The following is a 27341-nucleotide window of genomic DNA, read 5'->3' as shown; positions in this document are numbered from 1 at the left end:
ATTAACTTTGCTTTTTAAGGCATTTTTCTCCTCATTGGCTTTTTGGATCTCTTTTTGCCATATGAGTTAGTCTATTTTTTAAAGTGTTACTGTTTATAGCATTTTTTTTTTGCATCCCATTTAGCAAGCGACTTGGTTTTCATAATTTTTTTGCATCATTCTCATTTCTCTTCCCAATTTTTGCTCTACATTTCATGCATGATTTTTCAAAACCCCTTTTGAGGTCCTTCATGGCCTGAGACCAATTCATATTTTTCTTGGAGGCCTTAGATATGGGAGTTTTGACTTTGTTGTCTTCTCTTTGTACATATTTGTGTTCCTTGTCACCAAAGTAAGATCCTATACTCTGATTCTTTTTCCAGTTTTTCCTCATTTCTCCAGGCATTTACTTGACTTTTGAGCTCCTTGTCAAGGGACTTCTCTGCCTTCAGTGGGGATAGAGGGTGTACTCTCTGCCACTTGAACACCCAAAATATGTTGGTCCAGAACGCTAGAAATAGCTTCTGACACTTCCCCTGCTCCTGCTATGACTGTCATGGGCTCCTAGACCCCCTCTGACATCCTGGAACTGGGGCCTGATCACTGTACTCTCTCACACAAGCCTATTTTTTTTTTGCAGTGACCTTCCAATTTGTCCTCAGTTTTGGGTTTGTGACGTCCAGAAACTGCCACAGGTGCCATAGATTCAGTCCCCCCGAGATTTGCTCAAATCCTGTCTATGCTAGTGAGGACCACAGAGAATTTGGTTCTACTCCCAGCTTGGCATGACAGACACTTCCCGGATGTCTTGGGTTGGAGATTTGCTTCACTCTGTCATTCTGTGGGTTCTGCAGCTCCAGAATTTTTTAGAGCCATGTTTTACAGGTATTTGACTGTGCCTGGAAGAAGAGTTCTAGCAAGTAGCTGCTTATACTCTGCTATCTTGGCTCCATACTGCCCCTCCCCCCCGCCAGGATCCAAGTTTTTAAAGGAAAAACTAAATGAATTACAGATGGAAATAGCAAATTATGATGGTTTGGGATTTTCATCTTTCCTTGTCACAACTAGACCAGTTTAAGTAAAGAATAAATAAGAAGTAAAGGAAGTGAACACAATGTTTGATAAGCTAAACATGATAGATATACGCAGAATTTCAAATTGTAATATCATTTTTTTCTCAGCAGTACATTATACCTTTAAAAAATTGTCTGTATATTAGAGCATAAAAGCTTTACAGTCAAATGCAGAAATGTAGAAATGTTTAATGCATCCATTTCAAATCAAAATGTAACAAAAATTATATTGACTAAAAGGCAGTGGAAAATAAACTAAAAATGAATTGAAAATGAAATAACTAATTCCAAAGAATATATGTGTCAAAGAAAAAATCATAGAAACACTCAATAATTAAGTTAAACAGAATGACAACAATGAGAAAATTACTAAAAGTGATGTCATTTAGAACAGAGAGAAAGAGCATATCAGTGTATTGGGCATACAAGTAAAAACTAGAAAAAGAACAAATTTAAAGCCCCCAATTAAAAACCAAATTGATAATCCTGAAAATCAAAGAGATTAATGAAATTGTAAGTAATAAAACCATTGAACTGATAAATAACAGTAGAAGCGGCTTTTATGGGGAGGATATAATAAAGTAGACAATCCTTTTATTAATTTGATTTATAAAGGGAAGGAAGAAAACTAAATAACCAGTATAGAAAAAGGAAGTGCCAGAGTGGCAAGAAAAGTCAACTTAGAATCAGGAGAACCTTTACAGACTCAAGATGGTGCAGTGAGTAGTAAGTCTCCCTGACCTTCCCTAACTGACCTTGCAAAACCCAGAAAAAACTATCCCATGAAAAAAATCTTGGAACAGTTTAACCAGATGAAAGATGGGATGTTGTAGTCTTTTTGTTCATGAGGCTAGTGGGATTGAAACAAATATCCCCCTTGCTGTTCCAGAAGGGGACCAGTACAAGATGTGAGGTGTTCTGACTAGCCAAGAGGAAGTCCAGCATCAGCATATCAGTGCAAGATTCTGAACCCTAGGGTGGTAGATTGGGAAGCACCAATATCAGGCACCTCCACTCCATATTCCGAGTGCCTGTGCACAGCCAAGGGAACTGCAAGTGCCAGCATGGAAAACCACCACTTTTGCCTGCGAATGGTTGAGCCCACCTATGCTATAGCTCAGCCCTGGGTGAGGAGGCTACCTCCTGCAGTGTCAATGAGAAAATCACAAAGCCTATGTCAGTCATGAATATACTGGTGCAATTTTGAATCGCTAAATACAGTAGAATTTCCACATGGAAGACAGAACCAAAACATTTATTCAAACATTGGAAAGCTGAATTCATCACAGCAACAAAGAAATCTATACATAATAACAATGCGGGGGACACTACCATCCCCCAATCCTTCTGTTAGGCTTCCCACAAGCAACTGCATTAAACAAATCACAAATCAGTTTCCTTAAACAAAATCCCAAACAAGTTCTCCCACTCACACTAGTTGTTGCCTTTCCCACACTGACTGCTTTCTGATTAACTTTTCTTATCCCAGCTTTAGCTCCGCCTCTTACTGTTCCACAATTCCCGCTCCACTTCTTCCTGTTACATGTGATTAACTAACATGACTCAGTCTTCCGTGAGACTTAAGCAGGTCACCTGGACCTATTAAGAGATGGGAAAGATCTTCCCATTAAGAAGCAAAATTACATTAACAATAAGCAAAAATGCATTGGGGAAATGCAGAAAATCCCTACCTGGACTCTCCTTACACCAGTCACCACAAGCTCCAGTTTAGCACCAGGTAAACTACATTTTTTTCATCCTCCTGTTGAGACCAGTAAGTTTGAGGGCCCAGAACACAAGTCATTAAGCAAGCCCCTACCATTAGAACAAGAAACATGAGACAGTGGCCTCTATTTCCCAGAATCACAGGTCAACTTTAAAACACAGGAAAAAAGCAAACACCCTGAGCAAAAGGCAACATAAGACCATAAATTCTTACTATGGTTACAGGGAACAGCAAAATACAAATTCAGAGGAGGACAGCATTGTCAATGTACCCAAATCTGACATCTCAAAGGGGAATATGAGACGGTCTCAAGACCAAAAAGCCTTCTTGCAGGAGCCCAAGAAGGATTTTAAAGTCAAATTAGAGAAGTAGAAGAAAAATGGAATGATTCCATTAAAATACAATTGGCAAAATGGGGGAAAAAAGTGCGCTGAAGAAGGCACCTCCTTGAAAAGTAAAATTGGTCAAATGGAAAAGGAGACATAGAAGCTAACTGAAGAAAATAATTCTACAAAAATTAGAATTGAGCAAAGAGAAGCCAATGACTCAAGGAGGCATCAAGAATCAGTCCAGCAAAATCTAAAGAATGAAAAAAATAGAAGAAAACATAAAATACCTCATCAGAAAAACAACTGACCTGGAAAATAGATACAGGACACATAATTTAAGAATTATTGGTCTGCCTGAAATCCATGAACAAAAAAAGAACCTCGACAGCATCTTTCAAAAAATCATCGAGAAAACTGCCCTGACATCCTAGAAACAGAAGATAAGAATAGTCATTGAAAGAATCCACTGATGGCGGAGTGAGAACAAGCACTCACCTAAGCTCAAAGACAAACACCATCAGATACCTTGAAAAAGAGAATCTGAACAAATTTTAGAGTCATTGGAGACAATAGGAGACAGTGTGGCAGATATCCAACTCAGAACAGACTGCAAGTTAGAAGGGAAATGTCTATTGCAAGGGAGTGGAGGAGCACAGCATAGGCTGCACCAGCATGGACCTCATACAGCAAAGTCAAGCAGGAAGCCTTGGGCGGTCTGAAGCAGCAGCAACATTGTGGATTCTCAAACACATCAGTCCAGGATGGGAGTCCAGTGGAAGTGAGCAAGAGAAAACTGCAGAACCCCAGGGACCTGCAGCAGCTATTCCTGAGGCTATCAGCCTGCAGATTAAATGTCTGTAAGTAACATACTTGAACTTCAGGGAGCCAAGATGAAGGAATGATCGATAAATGCTATCCTCTTCCCCTTGTTGACCTTGAAAAGGGGTGAACAGTCTCTTAGCCTGTGAGGGTAGGAAAATTACAAAAGGGGGGTCCCTCCTGCTGTGACTGAAGGGGAACTGTGCAAGATGAGAACTGTCCAAGACAGCCTCACCTCAGGGAATTACAAGGAGATCCTGAACCTTGAAGGGCTGGGGGAGCCTGTAAGCGATGGCACCAGGGCCACAGGCGTGCCTCAGCACAGCCAGAGGAATAGGGAAGACACAAATGCAGATGGGATTCACCAACCTTTGAGCTTGCCTATGTCCTAGCTCAGCAGAGGAGACATCTTGTGGCTAGACCACCCCTCCCCTACACTTAACGCAGGGTAAATCCAGGGAAACTCAGAAAGACTTCACCTGGCCTCTGCTTTGGCACACCAGCCAGCTCAGCAGCGTTTTGGTTTCTACCTGAAAGAACCAGAGGCCACAATACACAAAGCCTCAAGTTCTAAGCACAAGAAACATGGGATAGAGACCCCTGTATTCCAGAAGCATAGATTCACTTTTAAAAACCAGGAAAAAGATTATCATCATCAGCAAGAAGTAAACCAGAAAACAAAAGACCATAGAATCTTTCTTAAATCGTATTTTTAACATGACTTCATTTACTTTATACTTGTTCCCTCTATGTATATCCTTTTTATATTTCATAATAGATGCACAGTTCTCAAGATTAACAGGTATCATCTTCCCTTATAGGGAGGTAAACAGTTTGCCCAAATTCAGCAACAAGTTCCCCCACCCCCACCCCGTTTACCTTTTTATGCTTCTCTTGAGACCTGCATTTGATGATTGAATTGTCTATTAAGTTCTGGTGTTTTTGTCAGGAAAATCTGAAAATCCTTTACCTCGTTGAATGATAGTCTCCTTGCCTGAAATGTTATGCTGAACTTTGCTGGGTAGTTGATCCTTGGTTGTAGTCCCAGCTCCTTTGCCTTATGAAATACTGGATTCCAATTCCTTCGATCTTTCAATGTAGAAGCTGCAAGGTCCTGTGTGATCCTGACTGTTGCTCCTTGATATTTGAATTGTTTCTTTCTGGCTGCCTGTAGTATTTTCTCCTTCACTTGATAGTTCTGGAATATGGCAATGATATTTCTTGGGGTTTTGAGTTTAGGATCTCTTTCAGGAGGTGAACAGTGAATTCTTTCAATGACTATTTTGCCCCCTGGATCTGACACTTCTGGGAAGTTTTCCTTGATGATTTCCTGGAAGATATTGTCCAGACTCTTTTCTTCATCCTAGCTTTCTGGCAGGCCAATAATTCTTAAATTTTCTCTCCTGGATTTATTTTCCAGGTCAGTTGTTTTTCCAATTAGATATTTTATGTTTTCTTCTATCTTTTCATTCTTCAGATTTTGTTTGACTGATTCTTGATGTCTCATTGAGTCATTAGTTTCTACCTGCCCAATTCTAAACTTTATCAGATTGTTCTCTTCAGTTAACTTTTGCATCTCCTTTTCCATCTGTCCAATTTTTCCTTTTAAGGAGCTATTTTCTCCAGTTAATTTTTGTACTTCCTTTTCCATTTGTTCAATTTTCCTTTTCAAAGAGATGTTCTCATCATTGAATTTTTTTTTTTTATAATTTTAAAATCATTGGCCAGTTTTTTCTTCTATTTCCTTCGTCAGCTGTTCCAGGAGAGCTGTTTGTGCATGCCACCAGTTCATAGTCCCTTCTGAAGTTTCAGATGGAGGTACAGATTCTATGGTTTTTTGGCCCCTCTTTTGCTTTTTCTTGTTCATGATGTTGATTGTGTGTTATGGCTTCTTGTTCTTTTAGTTAGAAGCTGCAGAAATTGGTGTTAAGCCAACTTGTGTGGAAAAGCTAAGAGTAGGTTTTTGTTTTGTGTTTCCCTGATCAGCCTTGGGGTTAGCTTGTTAAGTGTGGGGAGGAGTGGTCTGGTCACAGGAGGTCTCCTCAGCTGAACTGAGGCAAAGGCAAGCTCAGGGGATGGTGATGACAGCTGTCCTATCGTCTGCCCATTTCCCCTGGAGTGCTGAGGCATGCCTGGATGCTAGCCTGAGTTCCCACCCCTCCTGGGGCTCCTCTCCTGACACTGAGGTTTGCCTGGGTCCTAGTGTGAGTTTTTTCCACCCTGGGTCCTCAGTCCTTCCTGGTTGCCTCTGCCACAGTAGGAGGAATCCCCCTTAGCTGTTTCCCTAGCCTCAGGTGTTATGAGACTATTTGCCCCCTCTGCTGTTCCTGCTGATCCAGGATTTTTCTGGGGAAGTATTTTATGGTTCTTTCGAGGTCATCAGGGGAGGAGGAGAGAGGATTTAGTGATCACTCCACCATCTTGGCTCAGGGAGATTCAAGTAGGTGATTTAACGACGTTTAATCTGCAGGCTGAAAGTCTCAGGAGCTGCTGTGCTGATATCTGGTGCTCAGTGGCTCTCACTGGCTCAGCTCTGCTGATCTCCTGCCCTCAGTTGCCCCATAGAATCTTTCTATGGGAACAAGGACCAAAGCATGAATATCAAAGTGGTCAGCATTGAAACTGTACTCCTATCTGAAATTTCAGAAGGGAATATGAACTGGTCTCAAGTTCAAGGAGCATTCTTGAGGAGCTCAAGAAAGATTTTAAAAGGAAAATTAGAGAAGTAGAAGAAATACTGGCCAATGACTTCAAAAATATGAAAAAAGGAATCATGGAAGAATTTAAAAGGAAAATTGGACAAATGGAAAAGGAAGTACAAAATGTATTTGGAGAAATTGAAAGGAGCAATTGGACAGATGGAAAAGGAGATGCAAAAGTTAACTGAAGAATACAATCTAATAAAATTTCGAATTGGGCTAATAGAAACTAATGAATCTAATATATCAAGAATCAGTCAACCAGAATCTAAAGAATGAAAAATTAGAAGAAAACGTAAAATATCTCATTGGAAAAATAACTGACCTGAAAAATAGATCCAGGAGAGAAAATATAAGAATTATTGCTCTACCACAAAGTCATGATGAAAAAAAGAGCCTGAAGAATGTCTTCCAAGAAATCATCAGTGAAAACTGCCCAGAGGTTCTAGATCCAGAGGGAAAAATAGGCGTTGAAAGAATCCACTGTTCACCCACTGAAAGGGATCCCAAACTGAAAACACCAAGGAGTGGTGTTGCCAAATTACAGAACTATCAAGTGAAGGAGAAAATACTGCAGGCAGCCAGAAAGAAACAATTCAAATATCCAGGAGCTACAGTCATGATCACACAGGACCTTTAAGATTTTACATTAAAAGAGTGGAGGGATTGGAGTATGATATTCCACAAGGCAAAGGAGCTTGGACTACAACCAAGGATCAATTATTCAGCAAACTTGGGCATAATATTTCAGGGAAGGAGATGGACATTCAATGAAATAAAGGATTTCCAAAACTTCCTGATGAAAAGGCCAGAGCTCAATAGAAAATTTGATCTCCAAACACAAGTCTGAATAGAGGCATAAAAAAGTAAACAGGGAAAAAAAATTGTCATTTCATATATGCAAACTGCTTACATGTTTCCAAAGTGTGATACTTGTTAGTCTTGAGAATTGTGTGTTTATTATGATGTTTAAAAGGAATATACATAGATAGAGGGATTGGGTATAAATTAAATGATGTGATGACAAAAATGTGATTCAAAGGTCCAAAGCTATAATAACAGGAAATGTCAAAAGGAGGAGGCAGAAAAAGGTAAATCACATCACAGGAAGAGGCACAAAAACAAGAGAGAGAAAGAGGGGAGGGAGATGTGCATTGTTTGAGATTTACTCTCATCTGATTTGGTTCAAAGAAGGAGCAACAAACTCAGTTAAGTACAGACATCTAACTAGTTCTATTGGCAGTAGGAGGGGAAAGGGGAAAGAAAAGGGAGAGGAAGGTGAAATGGAGGGAAACAGTAATAAGAGAAAAGGGGAATAAAAGGAGGGGGACTGAAAAAAGGGAGGGAAGACTTAGGGAAGCAGTGGCCAAAAAATTAAAACTTTATTGTGCAGGGAAAGGGAGAACTAAAACTATAAACAAGGGGAAAGAATCTGGAGGGAAAGACACAGAGAGTAATCATAACCATGAATGTTAATGGGATGAAGTCTTCCATAATACGGATACAGATAGCAGAATGGATTGAGAACCACAATCGAACAATATGTTGTTTACAAGAAACACATTTGAAAGAGGGGGATACACAGTGTAAAGGTAGAAGGTTGGAGCAGAATATATTGTGCTTCAGCTAATGTAAAAAAAGCAGGGGTAGCAACCCTAATCTCAGACAAAGTAAAAGTAGAAATAGATCCAATCGAAAGAGATAAGAAAGGAAACTACATCCTGCTAAAAGTTACCATAGAAAATGAAGCGATATTGTTACTAAACTTATATACTCCAAGTGCTATAGCATCCAAATTCTTAGAGTAGAAGTTAAGAGAGTTACAGAAAGAAATAGACAGTAAAACTATACTAGTAGGGGACCTTTCTGAGCTTGATAGTTCTAACCTCAAAATAAACAAGAAAGAAGTTAATGAGGTGAATGAAACTCTGGATAAGGTAGATAGGATAGATCTCTGGAGAAAACTGAATGAGTATGGAAAGGAATGTGCCTTCTTCTCAGTGACACTGGACGCACCTGCAAAAATTGACCATGTACTAGGGCATAAAAATCTCACATTCCAGTGCAGAAATGCATTGACAGTCAATGTACCCTTCTTAGATCATCATGCAGTAAAAATATATGTAATTAAAGGCCATGGGAAGATAAACCAAAAATTAATTGGAAACTAAATAATCCAAACTCTCTTACAAATTCAAAATTGGAACTTTGGCAAATTGTCACGTTCAGGTAATTCACACCAGAACTCAATTTTTACATTTTGCAGTTATTCACTATTCATTTCACTCATCAGGAGGATGAGCTTTCACTAAGGAATTAATAACAGGCTCCAGTACATTCATGCATACACAATTTTAAACACAGTACATATCACATTATAAAACAATTTCAACTTCTGGTCATGTGATGCTTCTTTTAACACATTTACAAGATAGACCACAAACCATTCTTCTAACATTATGCAGCTGAAACAAAGATACTATTTTGTTGAATTTACCCAATTAGTCTTTGTAACATGTTAAGACCTTATTCCAAGTTCACGCATTAGCTTAGGGCCAACCAGGGAACTCCTAGACAGGGTTATTACCAACAAAGAGTTTGCCATGCCGAACTTCACTCCGTCAGCAAAAGATAGACCTGGAGTACAAGTTCCCAGGGTGGCCTGATCTTTGCCCAGTGTACCGGCTTACTGGGTCAGCTGGCAATTTTGTTCTCCAATTCCTCTGAACTATCTGAATGTGATTCAGTCGCTTGCGTGGAGTAGATTTAACTTACAGGGACTGTAAAAAAAACATTACTGTCTCTGTGTTTTATCTACACCCCCCCCCCCCCCCCCTCAAGTCAGCGAGTCAGGCTCCATGTTGGGCGCCAAATTGTTAGAGACACACTTGACACGCAAAATGATATTAAGGAAAATTTATCAAAATAGAGTTCAGAGGAGGGAGGGTCTTCCTAGTTCATTCCCTTGAAAGAACGGGTTGTTTCCAGTAAGGCTACAGGAAGACTACCACTTGTTCACATCAGTGGAAGCTAGGTCACAACCCTGATCAAGCAAAATTGTGGACACAAAACTTCCTTCTTTCCCACATGGCATGTTCATAGACATACATTCAGAAAAAAATTTTTTTCACATTGGGAAACAGTAGTGCTGCATGGTTGCTGCTATAATTCCCAGGTTTGAAACGGTTATGTACCAGAGCTGTTCTCTGTCCATAGAGAAGTCCATGTGAATATTTATTCTGTTAAACTGTTAAAAAATCTCTTCTTATATACAAAATATTTGAAAAAGAAATTTTTTCAACTTTTTAAAAATATTTTTATATAGTCTTATTATTGGGAACATGTCTTGACACATTATAAAATTCAAGTTTGATTATATCAAGAACTACTCTTTGAAAGTCTTCATTTTGAACTTGTTTTACAAGTTCATCTTTCACCATACTACAAATCCCAAATGTGCATATCTGAGACAGATGATACAGCTCTGAAATATGAAGGAAGGTTATTTGAGATGACTTGAAATTATATGTGTAAAAAGTAAGTCTCTTTATAGTTACTGAAGGTTTGAATAAGAGTAAAATTTTTTAATAATTTTGTAAGTTATGAAATTTTTTGGAATTATGCAAAGCAGTGTTATTGACTTGTATTTCGGCATTTCAAGAATCTTCAACTGTATACTTAAACACCTATGTACAAACATGTATGATAAACCTGACAAACAAGAAATTATCAATTGTTTGACAAGCAATTAAAATATTTTTAACTAAGGTATTTTCTGGTTTTTTGTGTAATTTACATTGATTCAACTCATTGAAACTATCTTAGTTGGTATAAATGTCATTTTTGTGAGTCCCTTTCTTGGTTTTTCTGCTTGAGATCTCAGCTTTAACCTTATTTTCCTCTTCAGACCTTTGACTATCAGCCCTTTTCTTGTATTCTTGGCCACTAACCCCTGTTTTCTTTCCCTATTTTCTTCACCCCTCATTTCACTGATAAGCTAATTACCACAGAGTCAAAGATTTTAGTTTTCTCAGTTTAGGAAAGTAGAGGTTGTTTCTCTACTCCCCTTTCCCTTAGGCATAGAAACTTTCCCCATCTAACTGTTGGTATTGCTTACGTCTTCCTTCATCTCTAGGTTCTTTCTCTTTTGATGATGGAGCAGGATCAGTGTCTCTGTGCCTTGTGTGGCAAATGGGATGGGTTTCAGGCCAGGTCACTTCGTAGGAAGGACTGAGCAAAGACCTGTACAACTGGACTCTGAAGCACAAGCCTGCAAGGTCGCTTATGCTAACTGCACACAGTTATGTGGAGTACATAGGGGAAATAATGCTTAGAAGGAATTGAAAGTATTTAATTACTCTGATGCAATTTCCTAATTTTTTTAACCTATTGGCAATGTAGATGTCAGAAAATTTGGTGGTGACAAAGGAGTGAAAATGAAGTAAATGCCCAACAACTAGGGAATAGCAATATGAATTGTGATTCATAGATATCACTGTGCTAGAAGAAATGGAGAACACGATGGATTCAAAGAAGCATGGAAAGACCTATGAAATGAGACAAAAAGAAGTGATAATGTTTATGAAAATAATCTATAGAATTTCTAAAGAAATATAAATTGGAAGAACAACTTCAAAATAATTGAAAATGAAACTTGCAAGATTATCAACAGGAGAATGAGAGAAAACAACTCTCATTTCTTTGCAGAGATGACAGAACCAAGGTTGCAGAATCCTACACAAAAGTTCATTTTTTGAAACATGATTGATTTTGCTGAAATGTTTTCTTTTTTTATTTCCTACAAATTTCTTTTTTAGGGGATGACTTTCTGGAAGGAAAGGGAGAAGAAATGTGGGGAAAACTAAGGCAGTAGAAAAACAAATTGCTATATTAAAGAAAGCGTGGATGAGACTTACATAATATAATGCAGACCACAATAGGATTAAAATTTCTTTAACTGAAATTGAAAATGTGACTAAAGCATTACTGCTATATCATTTACTTATTTATTTATAAGCTATTCTTATTTGTTTAAATCAATTACATTTATGATGCCTTTTTATGTAATCATTGCCGTATAGTGTAGTATAGCTACTTTTTCTCTGTCATTTTTCTTAATTCCATCTTCCTATTCATGGTACAAGCCAAAGAGCCCTCAGCTACCTTTACCACTTCAGTTAGATCAAAAGCCCAACTCCCACCCCACATAAACTGCTACATCCCCACACCCCCATTCCCCAGCGTAGCACGGAGGAGTTGGAGTACGTCTTACTAATATTTTAATTCTCGGGACCAGTTAATATCATTAACTCGCCAGACTTAATTAGCTGTTGGGAGCAGGTAGTAACTATACTGGCATAGTTGATGCATTTGGTAAAAAACATCCCCAACCTCAGCCCCAGTTCCCATCTGTTAAACACTTGCCCATCAGTACATGCAGAACCCAGAGGAAAGCGGACACCAGCTTAAAACATACGTGTCAAAGAAGATAACAGCTCCTAGAAGCCCGTTTGTTGAGTACTCACGTAGTTCCTCTTACTGTTACATTATTTATGTTACTGAAGCCATAAGTGGCACTCAACACGTATATCCCCTCAAAAATGAGAACAAATGGTGATCATAGAAGTGCATGGAAAACATTTTTAAGGCTCAGTGTATAAAGATACAAGGATAAAGAGAGTTAGAACCAAATATTTTCTTAACATGTCTATACTGTCCATAGATAAATTCTTATTAGTTAAAATAAGAGGGGTCTAGTAAAGAGAATAAATGTAAGTTGATTGTTCCTTAAGGTTTGTAGGAAAAACATAACAATACTTTTAATGTACAGTAAAATTGAAGATTTTTATGTTCTTCTAAAATTATTTTAATGTCAACAGTCTCTGAATATTAAAATAAAAGGAAACATTTAATCTTTTTTAATCCTTTATATTTTTATCTTTCATTCTTCTATTTGTTTTTTTAATTATTAATTTATTTAACTGTTAACATTCATTTTCACAAAATTTTGGGTTCCAAATTTTCTCCCCATTTGTCCCCTCCCCCCACCCCAAAACACCGAGCATTCTAATTGCCCCTATCACCAATCTGACCTCTCTTCTATCATCCCTCCCTTCCTTGTCCCCATCTTCTCTTTTGTCCTGTAGGGCCAGATAACTTTCTATACCCCTTTACCTGTATTTCTTATTTCCTAGTAGCAAGAACAGTACTCGACAGTAGTTCCTAATACTTTGAGTTCCAACTTCTGTTCATCCCTCGCTCCCCACCCATTCCCTTTGGAAGGCAAGCAATTCAATATAGACCACATCTGTGTGGTCTTGCAAATGACCTCCATAATAGTTGTGTGGTGTAAGACTAATTATATTTCCCTCCACCTTATCCTGCCCCTCGTTTCTTCTATTCTCTCTTTTGATCCTGTCCCTCCCCAAGAGTGTTGACGTCAAATTGCTCCCCCCTCCCATTACCCTCACTTCCATCCCCCCCCCACCCTGCTTATCCCCTTCTCCCCCAGGTTCCTGTATTGTAAGATAGGCTTTCATACCAAAATGAGTCTGCATTTTATTCCTTCCTTTAGTGGAATGTGATGAGAGTAAACTTCATGTTTTTCTCTCACCTCCCTTCTTTTTCCCTCCACTAAAAAGTCTTTTGCTTGCCTCTTTTATGAGAGATAACTTGCCCCATTACATTTCTCCCTTTCTCCTCCCAATATATTTCTCTCTCACTGCTTAATTTCCTTTTTTAAAGATATGATCCCATTCTATTCAATTCACTCTGTGCTGTGTGTGTGTGTGTGTGTGTGTGTGTGTGTGTGTGTAATCCCACCCACTACCCAGATACTGAAAAGTGTCAAGAGTTACAAATATTTTCTTTCCATGTAGGAATGTAGACAGTTCAACTTTAGTAAGTCCCTAATGACTTCTCTTTGTTGTTTACCTTTTCATGATTCTCTTCATTCTTGTGTTTGAAAGTCAAATTTTCTTTTCAGCTCTGGTCTTTTCATTAAGAATGCTTGAAAGTCCTCTGTTTCACTGAAAGACCATTTTTTCCCCTGAAACATTATAGTCAGTTTTTCTGGGTAGGTGATTCTTGGTTTTAGTCCTAGTTCCTTTGATTTCTGGAATATCCTATTCCATGCCCTTCGATCCCTTAATGTAGAAGCTGCTAGATCTTGTGTTATCCTGATTGTATTTCCACATACTTGAGTTGTTTCTTTCTAGCTGCTTGCAATATTTTCTCCTTGACCAGGGAACTCTGGAATTTGGCCACAATGTTCCTAGGAGTTTCTCTTTTTAGATCTCTTTCAGGAGGTGATTGGTGGATTCCTTGAATACTTATTTTGCCCTCTGGTTCTAGAATCTCAGAGCAGTTTTCCTTGGTAATTTCATGAAAGATGATGTCTAGCCTCTTTTTTTTCATCATGGCTTTCAGGTAGTCCCACAATTTTTAAATTGTCTCTCCTGGATCAGTTTTCCAGGTCAGTTGTTTTTCCAATGAGATATTTCACATTACCTTCCATTTTTTCATTCTTTTGGTTTTGTTATGTGATTTCTTGGTTTCTCATAAAGTCATTAGCCTCCATGTGTTCCATTCTAATTTTGAAAGAACTCTTTTCTTCAGTGAGCTTTTGAACCTCCTTTTCCATTTGGCTAATTCTGCTTTTTCAAGCATTCTTCTCCTCATTGACTTTTTGAACCTCTTTTGCCAGTTGAGTTAGCCTATTTTTCAAGGTGTTATTTTCTTCAGCATTTTTGGGGTCTCTTTTAGCATGGTGTTGACCTGCTCTTCATGCTTTTCTTTCGTCTCTCTCATTTGTCTTCCCAGTTTTTCCTCCACCTCTCTTACTTGATTTTCAAATTCCTTTTTGAGCTCTTCCAAGACCTGAGCCCATGTTATATTTATTTTGGCTGTGTGGGATACAGAAGCCTTGACTTCTGTGTCTTTCCCTGATGGTAAGCCTTGTTCTTCCTCATCAGAAAGGAAGGGAGGAAATATCTGTTCACCAAGAAAGTAACCTTCTATGGTCTTATTTTTTCCCCCTTTTCTGGGCATTTTCCCAGCCAGTGACTTGACTTCTGGGTTTTCTTTCCACCCCCACCTTGTCTTCAGATCTGCCCAGGCAGCACTTGCGGTCTGAGATTCAAATGCTCCTTCCCAGCCTCAGGGCTTTTGGAGGAGGCAGGGCTGCTATTCAGTGTAAGATTAAGTTCAGGTGCTCAGGTGGGGTCAGGGCCGCCACACGGGACTCACCTCCCTCAGAGGTTTATCAGGAGATCTTCAATAATGGATCTGAGCTCCTGCTTGCTTTGGGAGCCCTTGTCCACTGCCGCCCCTGCTGTTGCCTCCCGAGGGGGCCTGAGTTATGGGGACACCCCACTCCCCTGTCAGCCACCCAAAAAGACTCTCTCACTGACCCTTGTCACCTGTGGGTGGAGGGACCTGCCTGGATGCCAGAGATTCTGTCCCTCAAGCCTGATGAGATCTGCTCCTCTTGGTACCGTGCGGCCAAGGCAGGGGTGGGCTCCACTCTGGGTCCCGTGCGCTGCGGACCTTCTGTGTCAGGTTTTCAGGTCTCTCCGGAACAGAAATCTCCTCTGCTCCATTGTTCTGTGGATTCTGCTGCTCCAGAATTTGTTGGGAGGTCTTCTTTACAGATATTTCATGGGCTGTGGGTTCGGAGCTAGCATATGTGTGTCTTTCTACTCTGCCATGTTGGCTCCTCACCTCTTCTGTTTGTTTTGATTCATCACTGCTTCCATTACTTTACAAATATTTGGAAATCGAACATCATTTCAACCCTTCAAGAAAGGAATCTTCCAAGAAAAAAAATATGCAAAAGTCATACTCTCGCAGATAAAATATGTGATTCATTTATACTTCTTTGTAAAAAATTAATTTGCCATAGGTTTATACTCTCTTATGTATTTTTTTTATTATCCAGACTGTGTCTACATTTGTTTTTGAGTCATTTGATGTGATGGAATAGAAAACACTGATCTTAAAAGTAATAAGTTTATATTTCAATTTAAAAGCTTGACTTATGGGACTACTCTAATAATATTAGAGTCAGAAGATCTCAATTCATGTTCTGTCTCTTATATTGACGTCTTGTGACTTTGGAGAAGTCATTTCATGTCACTTTCCTTACTCATAAAACGAGAAATTTGGAGAAGTAAAGGGGGCAAATACTTATTAAGTACCTCCACTTTTGTCTTTACATGAATACTGAGAGGTTGGTTATATTTTTATTCCCAATTTATATATCTTCACTTGAAAAAACTCCAGCAGTCAGAGGTTAAGTGACTTTCCAAAAATCACACAGCTATTGTCTAAGGCAGGATTTGCACTCAGGTCTTCCTGATAGGTCAGTACTCTGTCAATTTTGCCACTTGCTTTTGTAGCTAGAAAAAGTGATCTCATGGGTCCCTTGCAGCTCTATCAATCTGAAATTTTCTGATTTTCTTATCACCATTACAGCTGGAAGATCAGCAGTATTGGTAATAGGCCATTTTCTGCATTTTGCATGCAGATTATGTGGGAAGGGCAACAAGACGGCATAGTGGGTAGTGTGCTGGGCCTGGAGTCAGGAAGACCTAGGTTTAAATCTGATTGGAGACACACTAGCTGTGTATCCCTGGGTAAGTCATTTAATCCTGTGTGCCTCAATTTTCTCATTTGTATAATGAAGTGCAGAAGGAAATGGCAAATCACTCCACTATTTCTGCCAAGAAAATCTCAGATGGGGATTGAGAGTTTTATATTCTAATCTCAGCTGTGTTGAAATTTGCTCTAGGACTATGGAGTCTATATAATGTTGTCCAAAGCCCAACCTCAGTTAATACAAATGTAATTAGTATAACTGACATCCATACCCTCCTTATGTATCAATCTAAGAAACTAAAATGTATCTTTTTTTCCCTTTCTCACACTATTTGGAAATATTATTCAGTATTTCACAAGTATGGTAGAATATTGCTTTTTACATAATTTATCATCATATCAGGAATTTAATTTCGTTTCCAATATAATAGAAATTTTGCAAGTCATAATTACCTTTGTTGTTCTTCTTCCTAGATTTGGATGATCCAGTAGTAACTGTTCATCAAAGCATAGGTGAAGCTAAAGAACAGTTTTACTATGAAAGGACGGTGTTCCTTCGATGTGTTGCCAATTCCAATCCACCTGTTCGGTATAGCTGGAGACGTGGTCAGGAAGTCTTACTGCAAGGATCTGATAAAGGAGTTGAAATTTATGAACCCTTCTTTACCCAGGTAGGACCTCAGATGTCATAATTTATCCCCTTAGAATATTTCCCACAACTATTTGTTGAACTTTCTTTGTCTTTTTTCTTCTGAAATTCATGTTGCAAAAATACATTTTTCTCTTCCTTCCGTCAAAATTAAATCTGACATACATTCTTTAGAGTTAAAAATAACCAATTAATTATAATTAAGGCATCACTTTCCCCATTTTAGGTGATATTTATATTTAAGATGCCAAAATATAATGTGTTTGGTATCACTCAATTTTTTTGGAAAATTTTATTTGTCCACTGTTAAATATCTTTTAATGTGAAAAATGATATGCATTTCAATAGTATGCTTATTTTGGAAAGACATTTTCAAAACAAAAACAAAGGCAATTACAAATTTTAGCTTTTCTCATTTTGCAGCAAAAAAGGGATGTTACAACAATTATCAATGTTCCCATTCACTAAGTCTCCAACTTCTAATTTGTGGAATTAACCTATGATCTAGTACTTTTTGGTGAGATCTATTGTCCAAAAAGCTCATTGCTATAAGAAATGTAGAAAAAATGATAATTGTATGATATGGCTATTGTGAGATAACATTTATTTACTTAAGCATTTGGTATATTGCATAAAAGTGAAATGTAAAATAAAGAGAATTATGTTACTTTTTAAAAACAAATCCATGCAATTTACATGGGAAAAATCTAGTTGTTTTCCCTGCTATGATATGAAAAGTCAGTTGACTTAAAGAAATAAAGAAAATATACATGATCAAGGATAGACATTGTAGAAAGACTATGATGTGATGCAGCGGATAGAATGCAGGGCCTGGAATCAGAAGACTCATTCAACTTTTTGAATTCAAATCTGGCCTCACCCACTTATTAGCTTTGTGACTCTGGCCATGTCACTTAATTTTGCCTCAGCTTTCTCCTCCTAGAAAAAGGAAGTGGCAAACCATTTCAAGAAAACCTCAAACAGCAACACAAAGAGTAGGGCATGATTGTAAATGACTAAACAACAACATGAGTTGGAATTGAAGATGAGGAAATGACTATTGAATTGAATATGAAGAAGAGAGTAGGCTGAATTCCAACATTCTGTGCCCGGAATCTTAGCAGAGTTTCCTCTCCACAGCCATCTGGCCTCCAGTTTCCCCAAACCAGTACTGGGGGGCTGAGATTCAGATAAGCTTCATGGGCAGGGCCGCTATTCAGTGTGAGATAAAGATCAGCTACCTCAGGGCCTCTACACAGGGCTGAGGTAATAATCAGCTCCTCAGTGCCCCCAGGGTTTTTACGATCCAACGATGGCTGCTGTCTGAACTGCTACCACCTGCTCAATGTGGCCTCTGTGGCAGCTGCCTGAGGCTGGAGTTAAGGGAAGGCCTTTCTCCCTCCCTGGCCAGCTGAAAAAACCCTGTCACTGACCTTTGGAGCCTGTGGATTGAGGGATCTGTGAACCACTGCTACTGCGACTGGAGATTCAGCCCTTGAGGGCTGTTTGTGAGCCGCACTGCGGCCAAGGCTGGGCTGGGCTGGGCTCCCTTCCACATCCAGTGCAAAAGACGTTTCCCATGGGCCTTTCAAGTCACCCTGGGCTGGAAATCTCCTCCACTCTGTTGTTTACCACTTCTGCTGCTCCAAAATTTGTTGAGAGTCCCTCTCTACAGGTATTTTATGGGCTGTGTGGGGAGAACCAGCATATGTGTGTCTTTCTACTCCACCATCTTGGCTCCGCCCCCGAACTCCAAAATGCTGAATGCATTCATGTATGGAATAGGGCAGGGATGAAGATTGGAGAAGGGCAATCTTATGCAGAAGATGACGTTAAAGGTTTTTATGATTAGAAAAAAAATGGTCAGGTAGATAGGCATATGAATAGAAGGATCTGAGATGGCTGAAGCTGCTACACTTTGGATCTTTTAGATGTAAAGAGATGCTGAAAAATGAGTCCAACTTGTTGGGTGGATCTTCTATATGAATTCATTAGAAAAGCATGAATAAGAATCACATAGAATAAATAAGCAGGGATGAGTTGCAAATTGTGTTACTGGTGGCAGGAATCCCCACATGCATAAAATTACAGATGTATTGTAAAATTTGATGAAAGTTTTTCAGGTTGAAATTGGTAGAAATATTGTAATACTGCTTTGGCATAGGAAATAGATTGAGGCATCAAAAAAATCACAAATTAATGAAAGCAGAAAGCTAAGTCTTTGGAGCAAAGAAATTGTAAGCACATAATCATGAATAATTATGTCAATGACATTTTGTAGCACTACATAAAATTTGAGATATGCGATAGGACAGCATTTTCCTGACACAGATCCCCTTATCCTGAGACAGGTTTTTCCTTAAACATAACCTCAAACAACTTTCTCCAGTCCCAGTTTCCCGAGTAGATTCTCTGGTGAAACTTCCTTCCCTTGATTGGACCCAGGTTATCGGATACAACTTCCTGGCTTAGGACCAATAAAGAGCTCAAACCATGTGGGCTTCATCTCTTTCAGACTGAGTGGGTTCCAATGACTATGTGAGTTGCTGTATTGTGATGATTGACTGGCTAGATGAGTTTCCAGATGGTGAAGGACGCCATGTCCAAAGAAGCTAAGCAGTACAATATCGATACTTTGGTAGAGTAAAGCAAACCTCCTTTGTTAAATATTTAGTGACTCATGAGTGCCTTATTTTGTCTCTACACTAAACTTAAACTTAGAGAGGAGGGAGTTCTGCCTTTAGAGCCGCAATTATGACAACCTTTCAGGTTGTAGCCAAATTTTAGGAAAATATTCCAGCTGAAGCACATGAGTATTTAGGTTTTACATACCTAATGGCAGTTTTATAGGGCAAGTTTTTAAATACTCCATTTCCTCATTGTCAGTATCCGTAAGCATATTTCCATGGATCTTAATTTTCTGTGTCATCCTCTTATTGAAAAACAGCATTTGTCAAAATTTTGAAAATCACATTTTCTTTACATTGTTAATAAACATTATAAGGGTTAAAATTAATGATTGAAGTAATATCATAGGATAAAAAGTTGCTGTATTTCAATTTGTCTGAAGATATTTCTAATTATTTGAATATGTTCACATGTACGTTGAGCAAACAGTGAGCTACTATCATCAAAACTATGAGGACTATGGGCTTTGATGTGGGCTAGACAGAAAAAAAAAACCCAGCTCAAGGGAATACTAGCTATTTTTTCATTTCCCTTTCAGTATGCAAAATAAAATATTGAAGTCCTGAATATATTAAAAATACTGTGAAAAAATGATTCATTAAGGTGTTTCAATTTCCTGGTCTTTTTCTTCCCTAGTAACTGCTTCCCTGCTCTCTCAGAATGCCAAGCTTTAAAGGTAACACTAAAGGTCTCTTATAACTCAGATCTGAAAAACATCAATCTCTAATACATAACTGATAGATATTGATCAAGTGATGACAACATCATTCCCTAAATCATACCTCTTTGGAAGCACTGAAAACTTCTAAACCCATAGAACCAGTTCTGGAAAAAGCAGCGTGACAAAGAAATTCTCCAAACTACTTGTCCAGAATAAACCTCTTTACTGGTCTCATGTCTCACTTCTCCAGCTGCCTGTTAGATATGTTAAACTGGATGTCCAGTAGACATTTTAAATTGATCATATCCGAAACTGAACTTGTTACCTTTCCCCCAAAATCTTCTCTTCTCTTACACATCTAAACTGTTGGGAGCACCACCATTTTCCTGACCCTTAGACTTGGAACAAAGGTATCAGTCTGTACTCTGTATTATCTCTCACCCTCTTATCCAGACTGTGGCCAAGAATGATCTACTTCATCTTCTTCCTTTCTAAGTTCTCAACATTCACTTATATAAGATTTTGAATTCCAAATGTTTTATCCCTCCCCCCTCCCCACTCTCCTCCCAAAGACAGCAAGAAATCTAATATAGGCTATATATGTACAATCATGTTAGTCATATTTCCAAATAAGTCATGTTGTGAAAAAAGGGTCAGAGAAAAAGGGAAAAACCATAAGAAAGAAAATGCAAAAAGAGAAAGGAGAAAATAGTATGCTTCTATCTACATTCGGACTCCATAGTTCTTTCTTTGGATGTGGACAGCATTTTCCATCATGAATCTTAAGGAACTGACTTAGATGATTATATTGCTCAAAAGATCTAAGTGTATTAAAGCTTATCACTGCAAAAAGTTACTGTTGCAACGTATAGTATCCTCTTGGTTCTGTTCATTTCACTCAGCATCAGTTCATGTAAGTCTTTCCAGGTTTTTCTGAGTTCCACCTGCTCATCATTTCTTATGGAGCAATAGCATTCCATTACATTCCAATAAAATAACTTGTTCAGATACTGCACAGTTGATGGCCATCCCCTCAGTTTCCAACTCTTGACCATCACAAAAAGAGCTGCTATAAATATTTTTGTACCTGTGCATCCTTTCCGTATTTTTATGATCTCTTTGTGATACAGTAGTGGTATTGCTGGATTAAAGGTGATGCAGAATTTTATAGTTCTTTGGGCATAGTTCCAAATTGTTCTCCAGAATGACTGGATCAGTTCACAGTACCACCAACAATGTATTAGTGCTCCATTTTTCCCATATCTTCTCCAACATGTATAATTTGTCCTGTTTTGTCATGTTAGCCAGTCTGATAGATGTGAGGTGGTACTTGAGAGTCATTTTAATTTATATTTCTCTAATCAATAGTGCTTTAGAGCATTTTTTCATATGACTATAGATAACTTTAATTTCTTCATCTGATAATTGCCTGTTCACATCCTTTGACCATTTGTCAATTGAGTACTGACTTGTATTCTTATAAAGTTGACTCAGTTCTTTATATATTTTGGAAATGAGGCCTTTATCAGAATCACTCACAGTAAAAATTGTTTCCCATCTTTCTGTTTCCCTTCTAATTTGATTGTATTGCCTCTGTTTGTGAAAAAAAAGGTTTTTTTTTAAAATTAATATAATCAAAATGATTTATTCTTCAGTTCACAATATTCTCTATCTCTTGTTTGGTCATGAAGTTTTCCTCTCTCCATAGATTTGACAGGTAAACTATTCCTTGCTCTCCTAATCTTCTTATGATAACACCCTTTATGTCTAAATCATGTACCAATTTTGACCTTATCTTGGTATAAGGCATAAGATTTTGGTTTATGCCTAGTTTCTGTCATACCACTTTCCAAGTTTCCTAGATGTTTCTATCAAATGATGAATTTTTATCCCAGAAGCTGGAAACTTTGGTTTTATCAAACAGTAGATTACTATAGTCATTGACTGCTGTGTCTTATGTACCTCACCTAATCTGACAGACCACTCTATTTTTTGGCAGTACCAAATAGTGTCAATGATTCCTGATTTGTAATATAGTTTTAGTATTTCATTACATTCATACAGCATAACTTGTTTAGCCATTCCTCAATTGATGCGCATCCCCCCGATTTCCAATTCTTGGCCACTCTGAAGAGAGCTTCCATAAATATTTTTGTACATGTGGGACCCTTTTCCATTTTTATGACCTCTTGGGGATACAGTCTTACAAGCAGTATTGCTGGGTCAAAGGATTTGCACATTTTTGCTCTCCATAATGGCTGAGTCCACTCATAGCTCCACCAACAATGAATTAGTGTTCCAACTCTCCCACATCTTCTCCAACATTTATCTTCTTCCTCTTTTGTCATGTTAGCCCATTTTATAGGTGTGATGTGGTATCTCAGAGTTGTTTGGATTTGCATCTCTCTAAGCAATAATGTTTTAGAGCATTTTTTCACATGACTATCTATAGCTTTAATTTATTCCTCTGAAAATTACCTTCTCTCTATCCTCTGAGAATTTATCAACTGGGGAATGACTTGTATTTTTGTCAATTTCACTCAGTTCTCTATATATTTTAGAAATATCTTTATCGCAGACACGAGTTGTAAAAATTCTTCCCAAGTTTTCTGCTTCCCCCCTAATCTTGGTTGCGATGAGTTTGGCAAAAACTTCTCAATTTTATGTAATCAAAATAATCAGTTTTTCACTTCATAATGTTCTCTATGTCTGGTTTGGACATAATTATTAAATTCTCCATAAATCTGACAAACACACTATCCCTTGCACCCCTAATTTGTTTATAGCATAAGCTTTTATACTTAGATCATGTACTCATTTGAACTTTATTCTTGTGCACAGTGTCAGGCATTGGTCTATGCCCAGTTTCTGCCACAATATTAACCAACTTGCCCAGCAGTTTTCGTCAAATAGTGAGTTTTTATCCAGAAGCTGGGGTCCTTGGGTTTATCAAACAGTAGGTTGCTATATTCATTGACTACTGTGTCTTGAATACCTAATCTATTATCCTGGTCTACCCCTTGGTTTCTTAGGCAGCACAAAGCGGTTTTGATAATTACTGCTTTATGACTCAATTTGAGATCTGGTAGAGCTAGGCAACCTTCCCTAACATTTCTTTTCATTGATTCCCTTGATATTCTGAATTGTTTGTTCTTCCAGATGAACACCAATGTTATTTTTTTGTAATTCTAGAAAATAATTATCTGGTAGTTTGATTGGTATGGCACTGATTAAGAAAATTAATTTAGGTAGAATTGTAATTTTTATTGTATTAGCTTGGTCAACCCATGAGCAACTGGTGTTTTCCCACTTACTTAGATCTGACTTTATTTGTGAAAAAAGTGTTCTGTAATTTTGTTCACATAGACCCTGGTTTTGTTTTGGCAGGTAGACTCCCAGATATTTTATGGTGTCTACAGTAATTTTAAATGAGATTTCTTTTTCTATCTCTTGGTGTTGGGCTCTATTAGTAATATATAGAAATCGTGATGATTTTTGTGCATTTATTCTGTAACCTTCAACTTTGCCTAAATCGTTTATAATTTCAAGTAGTTTTTTTTACTTGATTCTCTAAGTATATCATCATATCTTCTGCAAAGAGTGATAATTTAGTTTCTTCTTTGCCCATTCTGATTCCTTCACTTTCTTTTTCTTCTCTTATTGCTGAAGCTAACATTTCTAGTACCACACTGAATAACAGTAGTGATAAAGGACATTCTTTTTCCACCCCTAATCTTATTGGAAATACACGTAGCTTATCCCCATTGCATACAATGCATGCTGATGGTTTTAGGCAGATACTACTTATTGTTTTGAGGAAGGATACATTTATTCCTGTGCTCTCCAGTGTTTTTAATAGGAATGGGTGATGTATTTTGTAAAAAGCTTTTGTGCACCTATTGAGATAATCACATGGTTAGCTTTGTTGTTGATATGATCAATAATGCTGATAGGCTGAACAAGATGTGGCAAATGAATGTAATGAAAAACTATTGAGCTATAATAAATGATGAACAGGAAGACTTTGGAAATGTCTGGAAGGACTTATATGAAGTTATTGCTGAGTGAAATGAGCAGAACCAGGAGAACATTCCACACAGTAACAGCCACAATGTGCAAGGACAGTTTCTGATAGACATAGCCATTCACAGCAATGCAAGGACCTAAAACACTCCCAAAGCACTCTTGAAACAAAATTCCATCCACATTCAGAGAAAGAACTATGGAACTGGAAGGCAGAATGAAGCAGACTATTTTCTCTTCAGTTATGTTTGTTTTGTGTCTTTCTCATGGTTTCTCCCATTCATCTTAATTGTTCTATGCAACATGACTAATGTGTTTAGTAAGAATGTATGTGTAGAACCCACACAAAATTGAATGCTGTCTTGGGGCGAGGGAGGGAGAAAATTTAAGACTTATGGAAGTGATTTTTGAAATCGAAAAGCAAATAAATTAATTAAAAATATAGTTTTAGATATGGTACAGCTAGGACAACTTCCTTTGCCTTTTCCCCTCATTAATTGCCTTGAAATAATGGACATTTTGTTGTGACAGATGAATTTGGTAATTATTTCTTCTAGGTCTATAAAATATATTTTTGGTCATTTGATTAGTATGACACTGAGTAAGTAAATTTACACCAGACACAACAGTCATTTTTATTATATTAGCTACGCCTTCACTTGAGGAATTGATGTTTTTCCAATTATTTACATCTGACGTTATTTGTGTGAAAAATGTTTTATAATCGTGTTCATATATTTTTGGGATTTGTCTTGGCAGGTAGACTCTCAAATATTTTATATTGTCTACAATTATTTTTAATGTAATTTTTCTTCCTCTCTATTGCTTTTGGGCTTTGTTAGTAATATATGGAAATACTAATGATTTATATAGATTCATTTTATATTCTGCAACTTTACTAAAGTTATTAATTATTTCAAATAGTTTTTAGATGATTTTGTAGGATTCTCTAAGCATGCTATGTTATCAACTGCAAAGAATAATAGCTGTATTTTTTCATTGTCTACTCTAATTCCTTAAATTTCTTCTCTTGTTGCTAAAGTTAATTTTATAGCACAGTATTGAATATCTACTGTGATAATGTACATCATTGTTTCACCCCTGATCTTATTGGGAAAGCTTCTATATTATCCCTAATACATGTAATGCTCGTTGATGCTTTTAGGTAGATGCTAGTTATCATTTTGAGGAAGATTTCATTAAGTTCTATGACCTCAAGTGTTTGTCAATAGGAATGGTTGTTGTATTTTGTCAAAAGCTTTTTCCGCATCTATTGAGATAATTATATGATTTTTTTATTTTTGTTATTGATATGATCAATTATACTGATACTTTTCCTAAAATTGAACCAACCCTGCATTCCTGGTATAAATTCTACCTGTTCATAGTGTATTATTTTGATAATAATAGTGCTATAATCTCTTTGCTAATATTTTATTTAAAAAGTTTTTCATCAATATACACTAGTGTAATTGGACTATAATTTTCTTTCTCTTTTTTGCTCTTCTTGGTTTAGGTGTTAGCAACCAATTTGTGTCATAAAAGAAATATGGTAGGACTCTGCCTTCGCTTATATTTGCAAATAGTTTATATAGTATTGGAATTAATTGTTCTTTAAATATTTGGTAAAATTCACTTCTAAATTGATCTGACCCTGAAATTTTTTCTTGAGTTCATTGATGGCTTGTTCAATTTCTTTTTATGAATTGAACTATTTAAATATTTCATTTCCTCTTCTGTTAATCTGAGAAATTTATACTTTTGTAAATATTCATTCATTCCACTAAGATTGTCAGATTTATTGGCATTGATTTGGCAATACAGCTACTACTTATTGCTTTAATTTCCTCTCCATGTGACTTCACCCTTTTCATTTTATATACTGATAATTGAGTTTTCTTCTTTCTTTTTTTTAAATAAAATTTAAAAAGGTTTATCTTTTTTTTTATAAAACCTACTCAACTTTATTTATTATTTCAATAGCTTTTTAAATTTAGGTTTCATTAATCTCTTGTTTGGTTTTCAGTATTTCTAATTGGGTAATTAATTGGGGATTTTCAATTTGTTCTTTTTTCTAACATTTTAGTTTTATGTTCAATTCATTGATCTTCTTTTCCTCTATATTGTTCATGTTAACATTTTTAATATTAATTCATTTATTTTTAGTTTTCAACATTGACTTATATAAGATTTCAAGTTCCAAATTTTTGCTCTCAGTCTCATCTCCCCTCATCCCAAGATATCATGCAATCTGATGGGCTCCACAAATACCTCCATTTTAAACATTACATTAGAAATTAGAATCAATTAATTACATTACATTAGAAAATTAGAATCAATGAAATGAACCACCAGAAGGAAGAGAGAAAGAGAGAGAGAGAGAGAGAGAGAGAGAGAGAGAGAGAGAGAGAGAAGAGAGAGAGAGAGAGAGAGAGAGAGAGAGAGAGAGAGAGAGAGAGAGAGAGAGAGAGAGAAAGAATAGTATGCTTTGAGTTGCACTCAGATTCCATAGTTTTTTTCCAGATGTGGACAGCATTTTCTACCATGAGTCTTTCTGAGTTCTCTTAAATCTTCACATTGCGAAGAAGAGTTAATCAAAGATAGTCAATGCATAATGTTGCTGTTACTATTTAAAATGTTCTCTTGGTTCTGCTTATTTCACTCTTCATCAGTTCATATAAGTCTTTCAAGGTTTTTATGAGTTCCACTTGCTCATCATTTCTTATGGAATATTAATATTCCATCCCATTCATGTACCACAAATTGTTCAGCTATTCCTCAGTTGATGGGTATCCCTTTAGTTTCTAATTCTTGGCCAACACAAAAAGAGATGTTATAAATATTTTTGTGCATGTGGAGCCTTTTTCCATTTTTTTTTTATCTCTTTGGGATACAGATCTAAAAGTGCTATTACTGGGTCAAAGGGTATGCACATTTTTATAGCACTTTGGGCATAGTTCCTACTTGCTCTTCAGAGCAACTCCACCAAAAGTGCATTAGTGTTCCAGTTTTCCCATATCTTCTCCAATATTTATCTTTTCCTTTTTTGTCATGTTAGTGAAACTGAGAGGTGTGGTGTGGTACCTCAGTGTTACTTT

At 37.2% G+C, this 27341-nt stretch overlaps 1 protein-coding gene across 2 annotated transcripts in view; it reads left to right on the top strand.

Annotated features, from left to right (window-relative positions):
• MDGA2 (MAM domain containing glycosylphosphatidylinositol anchor 2) overlaps positions 1-27341 on the top strand; it is a 904469-nt gene that overhangs the window by 335568 nt on the left and 541560 nt on the right. For both annotated transcript variants that reach the window (XM_072629633.1, XM_072629632.1), the window contains one exon: positions 16697-16893. In XM_072629633.1, coding sequence (XP_072485734.1) covers positions 16697-16893 — 197 coding nt within the window. The remainder of the gene's footprint in view (positions 1-16696; positions 16894-27341) is intronic.

Source organism: Notamacropus eugenii, chromosome 1 (genome assembly GCF_028372415.1).
Source record: "Notamacropus eugenii isolate mMacEug1 chromosome 1, mMacEug1.pri_v2, whole genome shotgun sequence".
NCBI lineage: Eukaryota > Metazoa > Chordata > Mammalia > Diprotodontia > Macropodidae > Notamacropus > Notamacropus eugenii.
The sequence above is the reverse complement of the archived record's forward strand: the minus strand, read 5'-3'. Positions and strand labels throughout refer to the sequence as shown.